Source organism: Monodon monoceros, unplaced genomic scaffold, assembly GCF_005190385.1.
Source record: "Monodon monoceros isolate NGI ecotype Baffin Bay Population unplaced genomic scaffold, NGI_Narwhal_1 Super_Scaffold_14, whole genome shotgun sequence".
NCBI lineage: Eukaryota > Metazoa > Chordata > Mammalia > Artiodactyla > Monodontidae > Monodon > Monodon monoceros.
The window spans coordinates 75947380-75966782 of NW_021703770.1; the positions used below are offsets into that span (position 1 = coordinate 75947380).

Here is a 19403-nt window from a genome sequence, read left to right on the forward strand (position 1 = left end):
AAAAAAAAAAATCGACTGGAGTTTGAAGCCACTGTGTTGATTTTTTTAGTTGAGGTATAGTTGATGTAAAATGTATGTTTCAGGTGTACAGTGTAGTGATTCACAATTTTTAAAGGTTATGCTCCATTTATAGTTATTATAAAATATTGGCTGTTTTCCTGTGCTGTACATTATATCCTTGTTGCTTATCTGTTTTATGCATAGTAGTTTGTGTCTCTAAGTCCCCTACCCCTATTTTGCCCCTCCTCCTTCCCTCTGGTAACCACTAATTGGTTCTTTATATCTGTGAGTCTGGTTCTGTTTTGTTATATACATATGTTTGTTTTATTTTTTAGAGTTCTCATACAGGTGGTATCATACAGTATTCATCTGGTGTATTTCACTAAGCATAATACTCTGTAGGTCCATCCATGTAGCTGCAAATGGAATTATTTTCATTCTTTTTTATGGCTGAGTAACATTCATTGTATATATTTACCACACCTTTTATTTATTTATTTCTTCGGCCTGACCAGGGATCTAACCTGTGCCCCCTGCAGTGGAAGCATGGAGTCCTAACCACTGGACTGCCGGGGAAGTCCCTTACCACATCGTCTTTATCCATTCATCTGTTGATGGACACTTAGGTTGTTTCCATGTCTTGGCAATTGTGAATAGTGCTGCTGTGAGCAGTGGGTGCATGTAGTTTTTCAAATAAGTGTTTTTGGGTTTTTTGGATAAATACCCAGGAGTGGAATTGCTGGGCTGGATGGTAGCTCTATGTTTAGTTTTTTGAGGAACCTCCACACTGTTCTCCGCAGTGGCTGCACTAATTTACGTTCCCACGCACAGCGCATGAGGCGCACTTTTCTCCACATCCTCGCCAGTACTTGTTATTTGCGGTCTTTTTGGTGATAGTCATGTGCCACGTGTGAGGTGATGTCTCATTGTGGTTTTGATTGTACTTCCCTGATGATTAACCATGTTGTGCATCTTTTCATGTGCCTGTTGGCTATCTGTGTATCTTCTTTGCAAAAATGTCTATTCAGGTCTTTGCTTTTTGATACTGAGCTGTTGGAGCTGTTTGTATATTTTGGATATTAGCCCTATATTCATCTTATCATTTGCAGATATTTCCTCCCGTTCAGTAGGTTGTCATTTTGTTTTGTTGATGGTTTCCTTTGCTGTGCAGAAGTTTTTGGGTTTAATTAGGCCTCCTTTGTTTCTTTTTGCTTTTGTTTTCTTTGCTTTAGGAGACAGAAAATATTGCTACAATTTATGTTAGAGAGTGTTCTGTCTGTGTTTTCTTCTAGGAGTTTTAAGGTTTCCAGTCGTACGCTTAGGTGTTTAATCCATTTTGAGTTTATTTTTTTGTATGCCGTTAGAGAATGAATGTTCTAATTTCATTCTTCTACGTGTAGCTGTCCGGTTTTCCCAGCACAAGTTATTGAAGAGACTGTCTTTTCTGCATTGTATATTCTTGCCTCCTTTGTCATAGATTAATTGACCATAAGTGCGTGGGCTTATTTCTGGGCTCTCTGCTCTGTTCCATTGATCTATACATCTGTTTTGTGCTAATACCATGCTGTTTTGATTACCGTACGGTATAGTTTGAAGTCAGGGAGCGTGATTCCTCCAGCTCTGTTATTCTTTCTCAAGATTGTTTTGGCTATTTGGCATCTTTTGTATTTCCATACAAAATTTAAAATTATTCTAGTTCTGTGAAAAATGCCCTTGGTATTTTGATACGTTTTTTCCTTTTAGTTTTTTAAATTGTGAAACCTGTGTGTATAGAAGAATGTTTAAAAACATGTAAAACTGTCACTATTTGCAGATGACATGTTATTACAGATAGAAAACCCTAAAGACTCCACCAATAAAACTGTTAGAACTAATAAACTCAGTAAAATCGCAGGATACAAAATCAGTATACAAAAGTCTGTTGCCTGTCTATGTACTCATAATGAACAATCAGAAATTGAAATTAAGAAAACAATCTCAGGACTTCCCCAGTGGCACAGTGGTCAAGAATCCGCCTGCCAATGCAGGGGACACGGGTTCGAGCCCTGGTCTGGGAAGATCCCACATGCTGCGGAGCAACTAAGCCTGTGCGCCACGACTACTGAGCTTGTGCTCTAGAGCCCGTGAGCCACAGCTACTGAAGCCTGTGTGCTCTAGGGCCTGCGTGCTGTAACCACTGAAGCCTGCACGCCTACAGCCTGTGCTCTGCAACAAGAGAAGCCACTGCAATGAGAAGCCTGCGCACCGCAACAGAGAATGGTCCCTGCTCACCGCAACTAGAGAAAGCCCATGCCCAGCAACAAAGAAGACCCAACGCAACCAAAAAAAAAAAAAAAAAGAAAAAGAAAACAATCTCATTTACAGGTGTATCAAGAGGAATAAAATACCTAGGGATAAATTTAACCAAGGGGGTGAAAGACCTGTACACTGACAACTGTAAGACATTGATGACAAAAATTGAAGAAGACACAAATAAATAGATATTCTGTGCTCATGGATTGGAAGAATTAATATCGTTAAAATTTCCACACTACCCAAAGCAATCTTCAGATTGAGTGCAATCCCTATCAAAATTCCAATGGCTTTTTTCACAGAAATAGGGCAGACAGTCCTAAAATTTGTATGGAACCACAAAGACCCTGAAAAGTCAAAGCAATCCTGAAAAAGAACAGGAAGCATCATGCTTCCTGATTTCCAACTACTATACAAAGTTATAGTAATCAAAACAACATGGTGTTGGCAGAAATACAGTCACATAGATCATTGGAACAGAACAGAATGCCCAGAAATAAATCCACACACTTATGGTCAATTAATTTTATGACAGAGGAGCCAGGAATACACAGTGGAGAAAGACAGCCTCTTCAATAAATGGTGTTGCGAGAACTGGACCCCTGTCTTACACCATTCACAAAAACTAACTCAAAATGGAGTAAAGATTTGAACGTAAGACCTGAAACCATAAAACTCCTAGAAGAAAACATAGGTGGTAAGCTCCCTGACATAGGTCTTAGGGATGATTTTTTGAATCTGACACCAAAAGCAAAAATAAACAAGTGGGATTACATCCAACTAAAAACTTCTGCACAGCAAATGGTCAACAAAATGAAAAGGCAACCTACTGAATGGGAGAATATAGTTGCAAATCATATATCTAATAAAGGGTTAATATCCAAAATAGATAGAGAGCTCAATGGCAAAAAATCTGATGAGAAAAATGAGCAGAATATCTGACAAGACATTTTCCCAAAAAAGACATAGAAATGGCCAACAGGTACGTGAAAAGATGCTTAACATCACTAATCATCAGGGAAATGCAGATTAAAACCACAATGAGGTATCACCTCATACTGGTCAGAATGGCCGTCATCAAAAAGTCTACAAATACCAAATGCTAGTGAGGGTGTGGAGAAAAGGGAACCCTCGTGCACTGTTGACGGGAATGTAAATTCGTGTAGCCACTGTGGAAAATAGTGTGGAGGTTCCTCAAAAAATTAAAAATAGAACTACCATACAATCTGGCAATTCCACCCCTGGGTATTTATCCGAAGAAAATGAAAACACTAATTTGAGAAGATTTATGCACCCCCATGTTCATTGCAGCATTATTTGTAATAGCCAAGACATGGAAGCAACCTAAGTGCCTATTGAGAGATGAATGGATATAGAATATCTAATACACACACACACACACACACACACACACACACACACACACACACACAATGGAATATTACTCAGCCATAAAAAAGAAGAAGATCTTGCCATTTGTGACAACATGGATGGACCTAGAGGGCATTATGCTAAGTGAGATAAGTCAGACGGAATAAGACAAATACTGTATGATCTCACTTATATATGAAATTGTAAACAACAACAGCAAACAAACAAGCTCATAGATACAGAGAACAGATTGGTGGTTGCTAAAGCCAGGGCTGGGGGCTCAGAGAAATGGGTGAAGGGGATCAAAAGCTACACATTTTAAGTTATAAAAGCAGTCAGTCCTGGTGGAGTAATGCACAGCGTGATGACTACAGTTAATAACACTGTACCCTACACATGGAAGTTGCAGAGGGAGAAGATGTTAAAAGTGCTTATCACAAGGTACAACATTTTGTAAGTAGGTGTGGTGACTGATGTTGACCAGGCTTGCGGTGATGGTTTTATAGCATGTACAAATAGCGAACTGCTACGTTGTGCACCTGAAACTGACGCAACGTATGTCAGTTATGCCTCAATCTGAAAGCCCTAAAATGTGTAAAGTTTGTATAATAATAATAGTAACAGAAGTTCCCGCATATTGACCACCTAGGTTTAGAAATGGAGCGTTATCAGTATTTTAGATCCACCCTGCCCTAAGTTCATCCTTCTCCTGACCTGGAAGTCACTTGTTCCCTTGCTTTGCTGTTTTGCTTCATTCTCTGTATATTGGTATGCACCCTAATCGGTGTGCTCTTGGTTTTGGAAGGCAGCTGTTAGACATAGACATGGCCAGGGAAGGTGGGGTCAGTGTTTTCGCTGTCAGGTGAAGGATCCTGGGAAACGGCTGAACAGAGACTGGCTTCAGCTTCTCAGAGGACAGGAGCCTGGTCCAAGGAATTAGGTTGACAAAGTCCATCGTTAGTCCTGGGAAGCCGAGCTCTCTAGAAATGTGTGAAGTGGACCCACAACTGACATTGGGGAGAAGTACCGTCCAAGAATGTGGACTGCCCTTTAGTTTCTGCTTCTGAGACCCCAGTGGCCTGACTTGGGTGTCAGGAGCAGGTCAGAGCAGAATTCTCTCGTGGGGTCAGTGAGCGCAGTCGACAGTCCAGGCTGAACCTGGGCTGGAGGGCAGCGTCACGCACGGGGTCGTTGGGCCTGGCTCCTTTGGGTCTGTCGGGGTGGAGAGCTCCTCTCCGCCCCGCTCACCCACCCTGTCTGACCCGACTGTGCGCCCGTGCGCTCCTCTCTCCGTCCTGTTGGGCCTTGTTGCCTTTCCCCTGTTGCCGTCTTTCTCGGACGCTCGGATTTGCTGGACTACATTCCGGGTGGCTTTGAGAAATGATGCCCGAGGGAACCGTGTTCGAGGGATTGTGTGTTGAGTGATGTAAGTACAAGTTCGGGTGCGTCCATCCTGCAAGCTTGTGAACTGTTTTGGAGAGCTTTCCTTGGGGATCGTGGATTTGGAGTATCATTTGGTCATGTCATTTCCTCCTTGCTACTTCAAGTGGTTTTGGCATCTAAGATACAAGCTACTGTAGCCAGCCTGGGACTGTGACCCCAACCCCACCTTCTATGGTCTGGCCTCACGTCGCTCTTCCAGGTGAGCCTTGGCCCCTCGCTCCGACTCCTGTGCTGCATCCGCCTTCGTGGCCCACAGCGCGATGCCCTTTAGTGTCAGTGTCACATCTGGGTGTGTGGTGGGGTGTCGTGGTGGACACTTGGAGCTTGTGGGTCCCCTTCTAGGATTCAAATGTTAAAAATTAGGGTGATATTCCTCCCAAACCAAACAGCGGTGTGCGGTCCTGTTCTCAGTCCCCCCCACCCTCCAGTGCCTGCTGGTTCCTCACTCTGGTCCTGTTTCAGGAAATCACCACCTCAGAGGTGGAGCAGTGACCCTGCACTTGGTCACACAGCTAGAGCACCCATGAGCCTTAGTGCCCCTGCCTGGCATTGTGTGCTTAATCATTCACTGTCCTGTGTCACTGAGGAATAGATTTTCCAGGGAGAGGCTGGCCTGTGCCTGTGGCCTACCCATGAGCGTGACGTCAGTGGTTGGTCCACAGATATTGGTGGTCCAGGTAGTTGTTCACGTGTGGCGGATATGCTTGTAAAAGGCCCAGAGATGACTGTTGATGTTAACTTACTTTTGGATAGGTAGAGAACTTTTTTTTTTTTTTTAATTTATTTATTTTTGCTGTGTTGGGTTTCAGTTTCTGTGCGAGGGCTTTCTCTAGTTGTGGCAAGCGGGGGCCACTCTTCATCGCAGCGCGCGGGCCTCTCACTATCGCGGCCTCTCCCGTTGCGCAGCACAGGCTCCAGACGCACAGGCTAAGTAGTTGTGGCTCACGGGCCTAGTTGCTCCGCGGCACGTGGGATCCTCCCAGACCAGGGCCCGAACCCGCATCCCCTGCATTAGCAGGCAGACCCTCAACCACTGTGCCACCAGGGAAGCCCCGGTAGAGAACTTTTGAAATTCCATTATTTAAAAAAATGTGGACGTAGTACCAGGTCTTCTTTTCTGCTACATGTAATTTTGATGAGGTGTGTGGAGTGTGGTCAGAACAGTGACTTTAGGTTTTAGGTTATGTGCTGTGAGCAGGTCCACAGGTGAGGAGGGTGCTTGTAATAGTAAAAAAGCCTGTGCCTCTTGGGTCTGTTTTTGACCAGGTTTTCTTCTTTCAGAAGTGTTTTAGGTTTTATGTTTTAAAAAATTTGCGGCATTTTTAAAGACAAATTTCATTAAGGTATGTATTCTTTAATAACATAACTTTTTCCCTTCATTGTTTCTGTTTTATTGTCTTCTCAGATAAGGCTCAGTATTCTTTATTTTTCAGGGAGGAAGAGTCTCTGGTAGAACAGTTTGTGTTTGAAGCCTTGGTTACATACGTGGAAAGCCTGGCCTTAGCACATGCGGATGAGAGGTCCTTGGGTAGGTCCCATTCAGGCTCTCTGTGTGTGCGCAGCGAGTCTGTCCATGCGGGGGCCTGGGTCACCCCCTCGTAAGGTGCTGTCTTCTCCTCACATCCCCGTTTAGGGTGATAAGTGAAGGGGAGGTGGGGCCCTCTGCTGCCTCAAACCCGCTTGTTACAAGAGGCTTCAGTGCCTCCTCTACGACTCGCCGTGTCCCCTGGCATCCACTCAGCTTGACCCCTGGTTGGTCAGGGATCCTGGCCAGGGCAGGTGGGGCAGCCCTGCTGTGAAGCTCCAGTGAAAGTGCACGGCTGACACGACCTAAAGAAAGCTGGCCCTTGTCTCTGAATTCACTAATGACAGCTAGAAGGTAGAAAGTAGGTTTCCTTACAGAATTGTAATAAGACTATTTTGACAGTAACTAAGACGTCATTTTAAAATGCTAAGTCAGAAATATGCTGAAGTGGCAAAGAGAGTAATAAATGATCGTCTTTGCAGTTAACTTCTGTCCAGAAGCTGTCGGGACTACCCAGGAGTTCTGGGGCTGGAAAACTTCCTGGCATCTCCCCGCTCAGTCTGCAGGGCGTCTGGCCCGGGGCGCGTGGACCCTGATGTGGCTCTCGCAGCGGGTGCCGTGGAGACCCCCTCTCACTTGCCAAATGGTGGTGTCTCTCATTTTTTGACAGATTGAAGCTCTGTTGTCCTCCATGGTGATAGCCCTACTCATGAGCAAAAACACTTAAAATTCAGTCCTGCCGTCAGCCGTCATTAGCTTAAAATTGCCTTATCTTGACATCATATATAGGGGAATTTTCTCAACCAGTGAAATTTTACTCTTTTAAAATCACTGCCATAGTTAAAAGGCGTAGATGAAATTTTACTCTTTAAAAAATCACTGCCATAGTTAAAAAGTGTAGAAAGAAAACTTCCTTGGTAGCAGAGGTCAAAATAGGCTGTGTGAGGCCCCTTTCCTGAATAACCCTAGACGCCTGTAGATGGTTTTACTATTTTATTTCTCTTCTTCTCCTGCAGTGGCTGTATTATTAACTGTAATATAGTTTAACCTACATGAGAAAAGTGTGGGTCAAGGAACTGACCCCTTGAAATAATAGCCTTCAGTGGGGTGCACGGGCTCTGGCCTGCTTTGTGGGTTTTGTAACACCTGCAGAGCTCTTCCATCTCAGACCTGTACGCAAGGCTGTGGCTTGCTGTCCTGCGATCTTAAACATGGTTTTGTATTTGGATGTGCAGTGTTGTATTTTGAGGGATGAAAAATACTCTTTTGTAAAATCACCTTTTTAATTTCAAAACTAGGCCAATAAGCCTGTAGTACTACTTTGTTAATGATGATCAGCTGTAGATCTCCTTCAGCAGTCTCTGTTTGTGTTGAGAGCAGGTACAGTTCAGCAGTGCTGCGATGCTATCGATCACCTGGGGCGCATCGTCGAGAAGAAGCACGTTTCTTTAAACAAAGCAAAAAAGCGACGCTGTCCCCGGTAGGTGATGTTGCTTCCTTTTTCTTTTTCTTTCCCCCGAACATAAAACTAATTCTCAGTTAACACAGGAGAATCTAGGAGGAATTTGTGGAAGTATAAAGAGTCAATTTTCCAAAGTAACTTAAAAGCTTTATGTTTGAAAGTGCTTTGTTTAAGGTGTCATCTTGGTTGGGATAGTGGATACAATTTGAAAATCAGTTTTGTAACTGAGACATTTGTCTGCACTAATTTTGAATACGAATTTGGTGTGGAATTATTTGCTTGGAATATGTATGAGCTGTTTGTTATGGAGTAGATTTGAAATGTAAGAACTAAAATATTGAAATAGTAGGATTTTGACAGAATGAGGTTACAGATTATGAAATAAAGCCACTCAAAACCAAGGCTGGCTTATTGCCCAGTGGTTTCCAGTCTTTGCTCCCGTTTCCATCCCGGCAAGGTCTCTTTCTCAGACGGGGTGCGGGTGTGCCATGCCTCTTCCCCCAGGTCTGTGCAGGGGTCTGGGGGCTCTGGTGTCTGCTGGCGCCCACCACTCTGCAGAAGCATAGCCTGTAGACTGGACATTAATACTCCCTCTGTGGTTTTAAAATTGATTCTTCCAGATTCTGCCGCGAGTATGACATCTCTCCAGGTCATTCATGCTCACACTTGAGCAGTAGAATTACCTTGGGGTCTGGTTACATACAGTACAGGTCGCTGGGCCTTGCTCTGGAATTGGCTTCAGTCGGTTTAGGGTGGGGCTGAGAATTTGCCTTTCTGCCAAGCTCATACTGATGTAGCTGGTCCAGGGACCACAGTTTGAGAAGCACTACTTCAGAACCTAAACCCCCTTTCAGTTTACAGTGCATTGAAAAGGGAACATGCAAAGACTTGGTGCTGATCTTTTAAGAAATGCTTTTTAATTTTCCCTCAATTAAAAAAATAAAAGGTAAGCAGCATTTAGGACCTATTTCACCTGTGACGTTTTGATTGTATTCTAATGATAATACACTAAAAATAAATTGAATGCCTTTAAATATGGTTTCTACATGTATCAGGGTAGCAAAATTGAATTTATGGTTTTTAGACTCTGGGGTCAGCTAAATGCTGAATGTTGGAGTGTGAATATTAAATACAGTGTATTCTCCATGCAGAGGCTTTCCACCTACGGCACCCTTGTGTTTATCAGATGTGGTCCAGTGGCTTTTCTCCAATTGTGGGAGGCCCCAGACAGAATGTCGACACAAGTCCATAGAACTCTTTTATAAGTTTGTTCCTTTGTTGCCAGGTATGATGGTCTTTATGCCCTATAAATGACTTTTGCTAGTAGTTTAGAGATGCACTTATATAAAACATGATATTTCCATTATTTAGATAAATGTAATATGTTCTAATAAATATAAAAAATAAGTACGTTCTAATACATACAAAGAATAAGTACAAAAATAATCATTACAGATCATTTGTAAGACAGGTGATAAATTATGGCTGTACATTTCTCAAAGATTTATAGAAGGAAAGAAAAAAATGCTGTTTTGATGTTAGACGATACAGAAGAGGTGAACTTAGAATTTCCTAGTACCTTTTATTCCGCATCTTTGCTTTTCTGTCCCACTTCAAAGAAAGAAGGAAGGATTGGATGACCATAGTAGTTAACACGATATTCAATTAAAGTTTAGAAATCTTATTAGTAGTTAATGAAGCGGGACTTCCCTGGTGGTGCAGTGGTTAAGAATCTGCCTGCCAGTGCAGGGGACACGGGTTCGAGCCCTGGTCCGGGAACATCCCGCATGCCACGGAGCAACTAAGCCCGTGCGCCACAACTACTGAGCCTGTGCTCTAGAGCTCGCAAGTCACAACTACTGAGCCCGTGTGCCGCAACTACTGAGCTTGTGCTCTAGAGCCTGCGAGCCACAACTGCTGAGCCTGCGTGCTGCAACTACTGAAGCCCTCATGCCTAGAGCCCGTGCTCCTCAACAAGAGAAGCCACCGTAATGAGAAGCCCACGCACCGCAAGGAAAAGTAGCCCCCGCTCGCCACAACTAGAGCAAGCCACGTGCAGCAGCAGACTCAATGCCGCCAAGTATAAATTTTAAAAAACCAGTTATGTATATTAAAAAAATAGTTAATGAAGTAGTGCAGTTGTTCTTTTTGGCCTGTAATTAATAAGGAATTGCCAGACTCCTAAGTCTGAATGATCTCAGATCATTTGGTATTAAAGGAAAGCAATGGACCTATGCTTTTCAGTTGTTACTGTACTAAACCATTAAACTGTACTTAAGAGACTTGAGATAATTTCTAAATTTCTCAGGAATAAATGTATTGGTAGCTCAGGTGTGGGGTTCGGTAGCTCAGGCGTGGGGAAGCTGTGCCCCAGGACAGACTCAGGCCCTGGCTCCCCTTCATGTGCACCAGGCACTAGCCCAGAACCAGGGCATGTGCATCTGGGTGAGGAGGTGCCAGCACACAACGGACCGTGAACTGGTTCTCTTGAGCAAGGGGCTTGGAGGGCCTCTGTGGGGCTGCTTCAGGGGCAACAGGTGGAAATGACTGCATGTCATTCTGAGACTTAGAAGGGTGCTGCATGTGTTATGCTCAAATATGATGTATACTGTGGAACGCGTTATGTTAAATACTATATATTCTGCGTACTGTATGTTGTGATTGTATTCATACTATGCGTTACGTATACCATATAAATACAGAGTATGTAATTATCTACTAGACTATAATTTTATGTATATGGTAGAAATGTATATTTGTATTTTTTAATTTAGAGAATCGTTTTAAAAACATTATTGGTATTTTAGATACGCTTACTGCTTTTAGTTAACAAGTTTGCTTTACATGTTGTCATTCTCACAACGAAGTCGGTGAAGAGTGGATGGGATGGAGGGCAGGGCATCTTCTCCTTATTTTTAGAGGAAACTAAGGCCCAGACTCTGTGGAGGTAGCACTGCTGGCTGCAGGCCCCGCGGTTCCAGCGGCGTCAGCTTGGCTGATCGCAGGCGTTTCCGCTGCTCTTCGAAGCTGCCCGCTACATACTTTCAGGGAAGTAATAGCGCTCTGCCTCTCAGAATGGTCTTTGTTAGTAAGCACAGGATGCTGAGTACTGGTGAACCTTGCCCTGCTTCCACTGTGTCTCACCTCTTCTGTGTCTTCCAGTGGGGTGTCTGCCCTCTTCTTTGTCTTTGCCCCTGTGATTTTCAAGGTCCCGTGTCCTGCAGTAGTACCGTGTGCGTGGTCGGGCCGGGTATGTGGACACCCAGATCCATGGGACGTAATGACAGGTGCAGGTGTGTCCCCGCTGCGTGTCGGGGCCTTCCGATGCTGACACCGGGGAGTGGGGGTGGGTTGGGTGGAGAGGCAGAGAGACAGAGACCACCTCACAGTGGGGAGGGCCCCCCCCAATCCTCGACTTGTCTTGCTTCCCTCTAGACCTGTCTTCCCAGGTCCTTCCTTTCTGCACGTCCTCTTCTGCCGCCCTTAGCTAGCACTCGATGTAGAATTTAAATATAGGAGTATTCTTCACTCATGGTTACAGTTTTATTCATTTCTTCTTAGTGAAAATAATGGAATGTTTAATATTTCTTCCTGAAACAACTCCTGAAAACATGGTACTAATCTTTTACTTATATAGCTTGTGAGAGGTATTTTTGACACAGTAAAAAAAAATTTCTACTTTTTTAACAAAATAAATTCATTCATTTATTTATTTTTGGCTACATTGGGTCTTTGTTGCTGCACGCGGGCTTTCTCTAGTTGTGGAGAGTGGGGGCTACTCTTTGTTGTGGTGCGCGGGCTTCTCATTGCGGTGGCTTCTCCTGTTGTGGAGCACGGGCTCTAGGCGCGCGGGCTTCAGTAGTTGTGGCTCACGGGCTCTAGAGCGCAGGCTCAGTAGTTGTGGTGCACGGGCTCCAGAACGCAGGCTCAGTAGTTGTGGCTCATGGGCTTAGTTGCTCCGCGGCACGTGGGATCTTCCCGGACCAGGGCTCGAACGCGCGTCCCCTGCATCGGCAGGTGGATTCTTAACCACTGCGCCACCAGGGAAGTCCCCAGTTCTTCTTTTGCATCAGAATTACATTACTGTTTTGGATTCTTCTGTAACTTCATTAGGGTCAGAATGACTTGACCTTTTCACAGCCACTGATTTCAGAGCATACAAAATACACTTTAATGTTTTTTTTTAATTTAGAAAATGATTAATACCTAAAAGAAAAATATCTTTTCAAAAGCAGATCGTTTGACTGTTTTATTTAATAAGCACGGCACTTACCATGTGGTAGATGCTATTCTAAGCGCTTTTTCAGATATTAACTGCTTCAGTTCACTTCACCTTGGTGACAGCCTCAGAGGTAGATACTGTGTGCGTCTCACCGTGGACGAGGAAGCAGCCTGGCGAGGCCTGGTCCCCGCGGCCGCCAGCGGCACAGGCAGAGGGGCTGGAGTGTCTGACTGCTCTGTGTTTATTCCTTAAAAAAAGCAATAATGACTTTCAAGAAAAAAGGCAAGAGAAAGAGTGTGAAGTTTATAGGTATTCAGATGGTATCCGACTATGTTAATAATGTTTAAAGAAACTGAAGAGAATGGCTTTTGGTGGAAATACTTTCTTGACAGTAACTACAGTGAGCAAGTTGTGAGTGCTGTGGTTAAATTTTGGAATTTGGGTCATTTTGGAATTTCAGTGCACTGGTAGGTCGTTTATGTGGGACATTTATGGAAAACTGTATTTGGAATATTGTGATATTGCCTATCTTGTCCTGGTCTGATTACATTTTTAACCTACCAGACTTTTAATTTTTGTTTCTTATTATTGGGAGATGCTGTTTTTAATTAGGTACAGTGATTAGATCAAGTGATTTTAACTACATGAAAGTGATTTATATGTGTGTTTTAATCTTATTTCTCTTTTAAGGCAACAAATCCCCTTCCCTGTGGCTGAGAGACCTGATCCAGAAGGAAGGCATTTCCTTCCTCATAAACGCATTTGAGGGCGGAGGAGCCTGCGATCCGCCAGCCGGCATCCTCACCCAGCCCACCCTCCTCCAGCTGCGCGGGCCGTTCAGCCTGCGTGCCACGCTGCAGTGGATGGACACGCTGCTGGCTGCGCTGGAGTGCTACAACACCTTCCTGGGCGCAGGGACCCTTGGTGCCGCCCAGCTCCTGGGTGGGTAGAGCCTCCCTGGGTCAGCACCGTCCGGCTCTGCCTGGAACCATGCCGGGGCCAAGATGGGTGGGGTTTTGGTTGGACAGGATCACAGGGTGTCATTTCTTCAGCTCTGCCTGTGTCTCCGAGCTCACAGTGAGGGTGGGGGGGCTCCCCGCCCGGAGTCTGTGCTGCTTTCTTGCCCTGTGCACAGGTTCTCAGTGACCCTTGTGTAAAGTAACCTTCTGAGGTTTTCCTGAGGCCCTCTGATCTTGTGCCATGTCTCTGTGGAGCGGGTCTTTAGTTTTCTCGCATCTTTCTGTCCCTGGAGCTTCTGTGTTGTAGTGCGGTAGTGACGGTGTTGTTTGCAAAGGACGTCAGGCGGGTGGGATGTGAGTGCTGGGCAGGCTCTGTCCCCCTGGGGACCCCGGTGGCCCACGAGGGCAGGCGCTGGCTCTGGGAATGGTGTCCCCCGGGAAGCAGCACCTGGAGCCGTCTGTCGCCTGACAGGTGTGCTCTCTGCTTCAGGGTTCTCGGAGCAGCTGACAGTTCTCCTGCCGCCGCCGCCCCCCCCCCCCCGCCCCATGCCGTGGGCGGAGCCTCAGACTTGCCCTCAGAATGGGCTCTGCTCTTTGCATGACTGTTTGTGGGGGGGGTCTCCGTTCCAGCCGGGGCGGCGTCTGAGCAGAGGGCCTGCTCTTCTCTCCGCAGGCCTGTCAGAGGTGACGGGGTTGGGAGGAGTCAGACGGCCCCTGGCCTGTTGGGTTCAGGGTCTCTGGTGTTTGAGAATGCAGTTCTAAACACATTTTCTCCCAGTTTTTTAAATACATAATGACCTGTCAGTTGACAGTTTGATCGCCTTCCTTAAATCTAAGGAGAACAAAGACCTGGAAGCCATCACCCTAGAGGACCTAACCAGCCTCCACCTTTGTTCACTCCCTTGGCTTGTGCACCATTGTTGTCACGTGTCCCCTGCCTTTACCCCAGAACGGTGAGCTGTGCTCGGATTGCGGAGTGGAGAACAGCATGTCCGTCCTTCCTGTGGCGGAGCGTGTCTCACACTCGCGAGTTTTGGGAGATACCCGTTGGGGAGTTGATCTGAAATTGATCCCATAAAACGTCAGTCACACGCCTCCTGCTTAAAGGCCACTGCCGTGGCGTGTCTCTCCGTTGCCCTCTGAAGGCCATTTAGGTTGCTTCTATTTTTTTATTATTAAAAACAATGCTAAAATTAACATCTTCAAAGCACATCTTTGCAGTTCTGCCATTATTTCCCGAGGATACAATTTCAGTGCTGGATCAAAGCATATGAGCTTTTAAACCTTTGATAGAAATTGGTGTGCACGTGTTTTTAAGCTTTTAGTACGATTTGGCAAATAGCCCTTCAGAAAGATCATGTTAATTTATGGTCCCGTGGTAGTGTTTGAGAGCCAAGACCTAACCTTCCGTAGGTGTGTTCTTACCGTACGAGTCTGCAGTTGAGTTCTGTTCAGGTGGTGTTTTGAAATGAGAAGAAATAAGTGCTGTTTTATTCGGCTTTTATTAAAACTTTTAAAATTTTGACTGAAAGTATATCACACCTATACTTAAAGACGGAACTTTACATTAATCTTAGTGGGTTTAGAAGGAAGTGTAATGTTAACATTTTAATACAATTTTTTCTAGGTGCTGAAACACAGTCTTCACTTTGGAAAGCAGTGGCTTTCTTCTTAGAAAGCATTGCTCTGCATGATATCACGGCGGCAGAAAAGTGCTTTGGTGCTGGGGCCGCAGGTGACAGACCCAGCCCACAGGAGGGAGAAAGATACAATTACAGCAAATGCACGGTGGTGGTCCGGGTCCTGGAGTTCTCCACAACGCTGCTTGGCACCTCCCCAGACAGCTGGAAGGTAGGCCCCCCCGCTGCCCTGATCAAGGGGCCTGTGCTTGGCTACCCACTGGTGGTTCTGGCCTTCTTAGAACTTCCCTTGCTATAGGAGTTGTCTCTTCTGGAAAATAACGATAAAACTCTGCACGTGCTTCAGATTCTCACTGTGCAAATGAGACACAGCTTTCCTAGATGTTTATTGGCTACTGTGTGTTATGCTGTGATCAAGCATCTGCCTGACGAAATGCGCATCAGCCAGCATCTGTAACTGTGTCTATGAGGCTGAGACCCGCATCCCGTCAGTGCCTGCTCAGCGCCTACTATGCGCCAGGCCCTGCCTCTGCCAGGGCTGGAAGCCCACGGCGCCACCCTGTGAAGGTTTCTCTGGGGCACCTCCGGGCCCTCCTATCCACGTGTGGTCCACGGTTGCTCTTCCACCGTGACGGCAGTCAGGTCCACGCGGCGGAGACCTAGGGACCGCAGAGCCTGAACTGTGTGCTGTCTGAGCCCCACCCCATCCTTCCCGCTTGCTGGGCCGTCCACTGCGGTGAAAGTCCCGACGCTGACCGATGGGTGTGTCTGTGCAGCTCCTTGGGAAGGATTCGTGCAGCGCAGACCTTACGAAGCTCCTGGTGAGAATGCTGTGTGCGCCCTCGAGCGTGGGCTTCAACGTCGGGGACTTCCCGGTGATGGACCACCTCCCCAGTGTGTGCGTGGGCCTTCTGAAGGCCCTGAAGACGTCCCCGCACTGCGCTGCGCTGGAGGCGTGCCTCAGGGAGGAGGTCACGACACGGAGGTGGGGCTTCCAGGGCAGCCTCGGGGCGGGGTGGGGGTGAGGCCGGGGCACAGAGGCCCCTCCACGGCTTAGCCCTTAGGGCAGCAGACGGCCTGCGGGTGGCACCGAGTGGTCCCTGCGGCATTGGCATGCACCCTAGTTTGCTTAACCTGGGTTTGCTGTCCAGGACCTTGCGGTGGACTGGGGCACCGGGAAGCTAGTAAATACATTGCAGCAGGACGCACACAGTCTTCAGTGTCCTGTAACGTCATGAGACCGGCACTCACCTGGTTTCCTTTTGTTTTCCCTGCACGGCCAGCATTGAGGAGCTCTGTGCTGTTGACCTTTATGGCCTGGACGCTCACGCTAGTAGGGCCGAGCTGGCGTCTGTCGTGTCGGCCTGTAAGCAGCTTCACAGGGCTGGCTTCCTGCATGTTATAGCGCCATCGCAGGTAACTGTGCCAGTTTGTTTTACATTTCTCTTAGCTCATTATGCCAGTTTGTCGATTTATTTATAGCCTTTTAAAAATATCCCTTAATGTACAGAGCATGCCGAGATAGAAATTAGAGGAATACTTGCTCCACACGTGGCAGTGTTGCCTAGAGTGTAAATATGACAGTAAGTGTAAAAGTTTATTAATGTAAAATGAAAATAAAGGCCACTTGAATATTTCCAGCACCTTCTGAAGACCTTTAGGCACTAGCTGCTCTTGTGCCTGTGTGGCCAGGAGTCAGAGGCGCGTGAAAGTGTCCCTGACAGTTGGGAGGCAGTGGTCAGTGTTGGTGAACGTGGATTTGTATTAATGAAAGGTGTGAGATTGTGGTTTTCTATGTCATACCTCACTGTTGGGTATTTCAGTGTTGCTTTATTCTAGTCTGCAGATCAGCCGCATTCTCTCGGCACAAAGCTTCTCTCCCTGGTTTATAAAAGCATTGCACCTGGAGTCGAAGGGCAGTGCCTGCCCTCACTGGACCCCAGCTGCAAGCGGCTCGCCAATGGACTTCTGGAGTTGGCCTTTGCTTGTGGAGGACTGGTAGGAAAAACAGCTGTGTGCACGTGTGCTGTCCCAGTGATGTCAGGCATCACTCACATGCAGCGTCTCTGAAAATGGGAATTTAGCTGGGTAACTTCTTAGCTGCAAAAGGACTTTAACTGATTTACCAGAGATGCCTTTCTAAAAGTTTTTTTTATTTTTAATATAAAAGGAGTAGAATGACCTTCTTAAGCTGAAGTTTTGTCTATCCCAGTTTATTTCCAAAAGGCCTTCAGGCAGAGAGCAATTTGTGACTGCAAAGCCGACCTGTGTTGACACAGTGGCCTCTGCTTCCCCCATCCTGGGCAACTCTTCAGAGGCTGATGTAGGAGAGGCCCTGGAGGAGCATTCCAGATGCCCGACAGAGTGCTCAGGGCCTTCTGAGCTGTGCAGGGCTGGCCTCACAGTCTCTCTAGCTGTGGTTCCCCAGTGCACCCACCTCCCCTTCTCGTGCCCCTTTGTCCACTGAGTGCAAACAGTCCTCAGCCTTCCTAGACTCTCCCCTCAAAGCCACAGCCACGAGATTCTGTGGAACACTGGGAGACACGTGAGTCAGGGAGAGAGTTCTCGCCCAAAGTAAGACCTGGAAAGTGGAGCCATGTTGAACGTCTACAGTTAGACCAACCCAGGCCTCCCAGGCCCAGGCCCCTGCTGACTCTGTGTCCTCTGCTGTCGGAGTTCACAGCCGCCCGGGGAGTCGTGTGCCACAGCCCTTCTCTTTCCTCTTTGCAGTGTGAGCACCTGGTGGGTCTTCTCCTGGACACGGCGGTGGTGTCCATGCCATCCTCAGGAGGGTCCCAGAGGAACATCGTCAGCTTCTCTCACGGACAGTATTTCTACAGCTTGTTCTCAGAAACAATCAACACTGAACTGTTGAAAAATCTAGATGTTGCTGTATTGGAGCTCATGAAATCGTCTGTGGATAATCCCAAAATGGTAATGGATTTTTCCTTTTAATACAGTATATTTTCTTTAGTAATGCTTATAAAAGGGTTGCTGTATGCCTGAAATAATACATCAGTAAAACAAAGTGAGGGACTTCCCTGCTGGTCCAGTGGTTAAGACTTCGCATTCAAATGCAGGGGGGTACGGGTTCCATCCCTGGAAAGGCCGGCCTGCCTTTTCATCCCCACCGGCCGCGGCTGGTCCTGATGTGCCGCAGTCCTCCCCGTTCATGGCTTCCATGGTCTCGAGGCTGAGTCCTCATTTCCCACGTGTTCCTGCTGTAGTCCCTTTGCCCCCTCAGATTGAACCTGTGCAGATCAATATATTTTTTTAATATATTTATTTATTTATTTATGGCTGTGTTGGGTCTTCATTGCTGCGTGCGGGCTTTCTCTAGTTGTGCCGAGCGGGGGCTACTCTTCGTAGCGGTGCGCGGGCTTCTCATTGCGGTGGCCTCTCTTGTTGCGGAGCACGGGCTCTAGGCGCGCGGGCTTCAGTAGTTGTGGTGCGTGGGCTCCGGTAGTTGTGGTGCGCGGGCTCTAGAGCACAGGCTGAGTAGTTGTGGCACATGGGCTTAGTTGTTCCGCGGTGTGTGGGATCTTCCTGGACTAGGGCTCGAACCTGTGTCCCCTGCATTGGCTGGCGGATTCTTAACCACTGCGCCAAGGAATTCCAGATCAGTATTTAATATATAGTTGACTTGTTTGCTAAACACAAAATTTTGAAATTTAACTTGGTTGGTAGACAATCAAAAATTAACTGTTGGAATGATCATTCTAAGGGAGAGGCATAATTTCCTGCTGAGTTAATAAGCTTTTATTCCAAGCAGTGCTTGTTGTCTCTTGTAGGGGAAGATTTTGTAGATTGCAATAGAAATTTGTATTTTTAGAAGTTTGAAATAAAATTGCAGTAGACCCACAACACTCAGGAAATACAACATTTCGAGCTTGTAAGCTATTCAGACTTACGGGGAAGAAACCATCCTCATTTATCTCCACCTCCTCCCTAGATCCCTCTAAAGTGATAGAAACCATACTCATTTACCTCCACCCCTCCCTGTTGTTTGGTTTTTTGTTTTTTTGAAAGCACAGTCTTAAAGGATACAGAAAAGGAGAAAAGACAAGAGTGACAACATTTTGGAAGCTAGAAAGCAAAAGGACAAGCAGTAACAGACTTCAGAGTCCGAGAAGGCTGCAGTGGGGCCTTGGTGTGCAGGCGGCCTGGAGCAGTGGGGGGATCGGGTGACTGTTAGCCGGCTCCCGTGGGCTTGCCCTGTCCTTGCGGGGTGCAGGAGGCTGGAGGCGCAGACCCTCTTGTGTGGGGGACCCTGGGCATAGTTGAGGGTAAAGATACCTTTTTTCTAAAGAAACATCTTTAGTGAAGATTAGAATCACAGTATATAACCCAAGTATTTCTTTAAGCAACGTAGTGAAGTTTGAAATGCTGTGAACCATAGCAGAAGCACTGTACTACTCCAGTGGTGAGAAACCCCACTTTGTACTTTTATCCCCAAGTTTAACATTAGTTCCTCAATTCTTCTGATCTT

The 19403-nt window shown here is 46.4% G+C and overlaps 1 protein-coding gene across 9 annotated transcripts in view; it reads left to right on the forward strand.

The window, feature by feature from the left end:
- The window catches only part of PRKDC (protein kinase, DNA-activated, catalytic subunit), a 150002-nt gene that overhangs the window by 48536 nt on the left and 82063 nt on the right, over window positions 1–19403 (forward strand). For 7 of the 9 annotated variants that reach the window (XR_003793604.1, XM_029223258.1, XM_029223263.1 and 4 more), the window contains 9 exons: window positions 6540–6634; window positions 8009–8111; window positions 9245–9378; window positions 13006–13257; window positions 14902–15125; window positions 15691–15899; window positions 16198–16330; window positions 16754–16912; window positions 17645–17848. Coding sequence is in view for 8 of the 9 variants with exons in the window: in XM_029223258.1 (XP_029079091.1) it covers window positions 6540–6634; window positions 8009–8111; window positions 9245–9378; window positions 13006–13257; window positions 14902–15125; window positions 15691–15899; window positions 16198–16330; window positions 16754–16912; window positions 17645–17848 (1513 nt within the window). In the remaining variant the exon portion in view is untranslated. The remainder of the gene's footprint in view (window positions 1–6539; window positions 6635–8008; window positions 8112–9244; window positions 9379–13005; window positions 13258–14901; window positions 15126–15690; window positions 15900–16197; window positions 16331–16753; window positions 16913–17644; window positions 17849–19403) is intronic. The other 2 variants (XM_029223259.1, XM_029223262.1) reach the window with 1 other exon arrangement.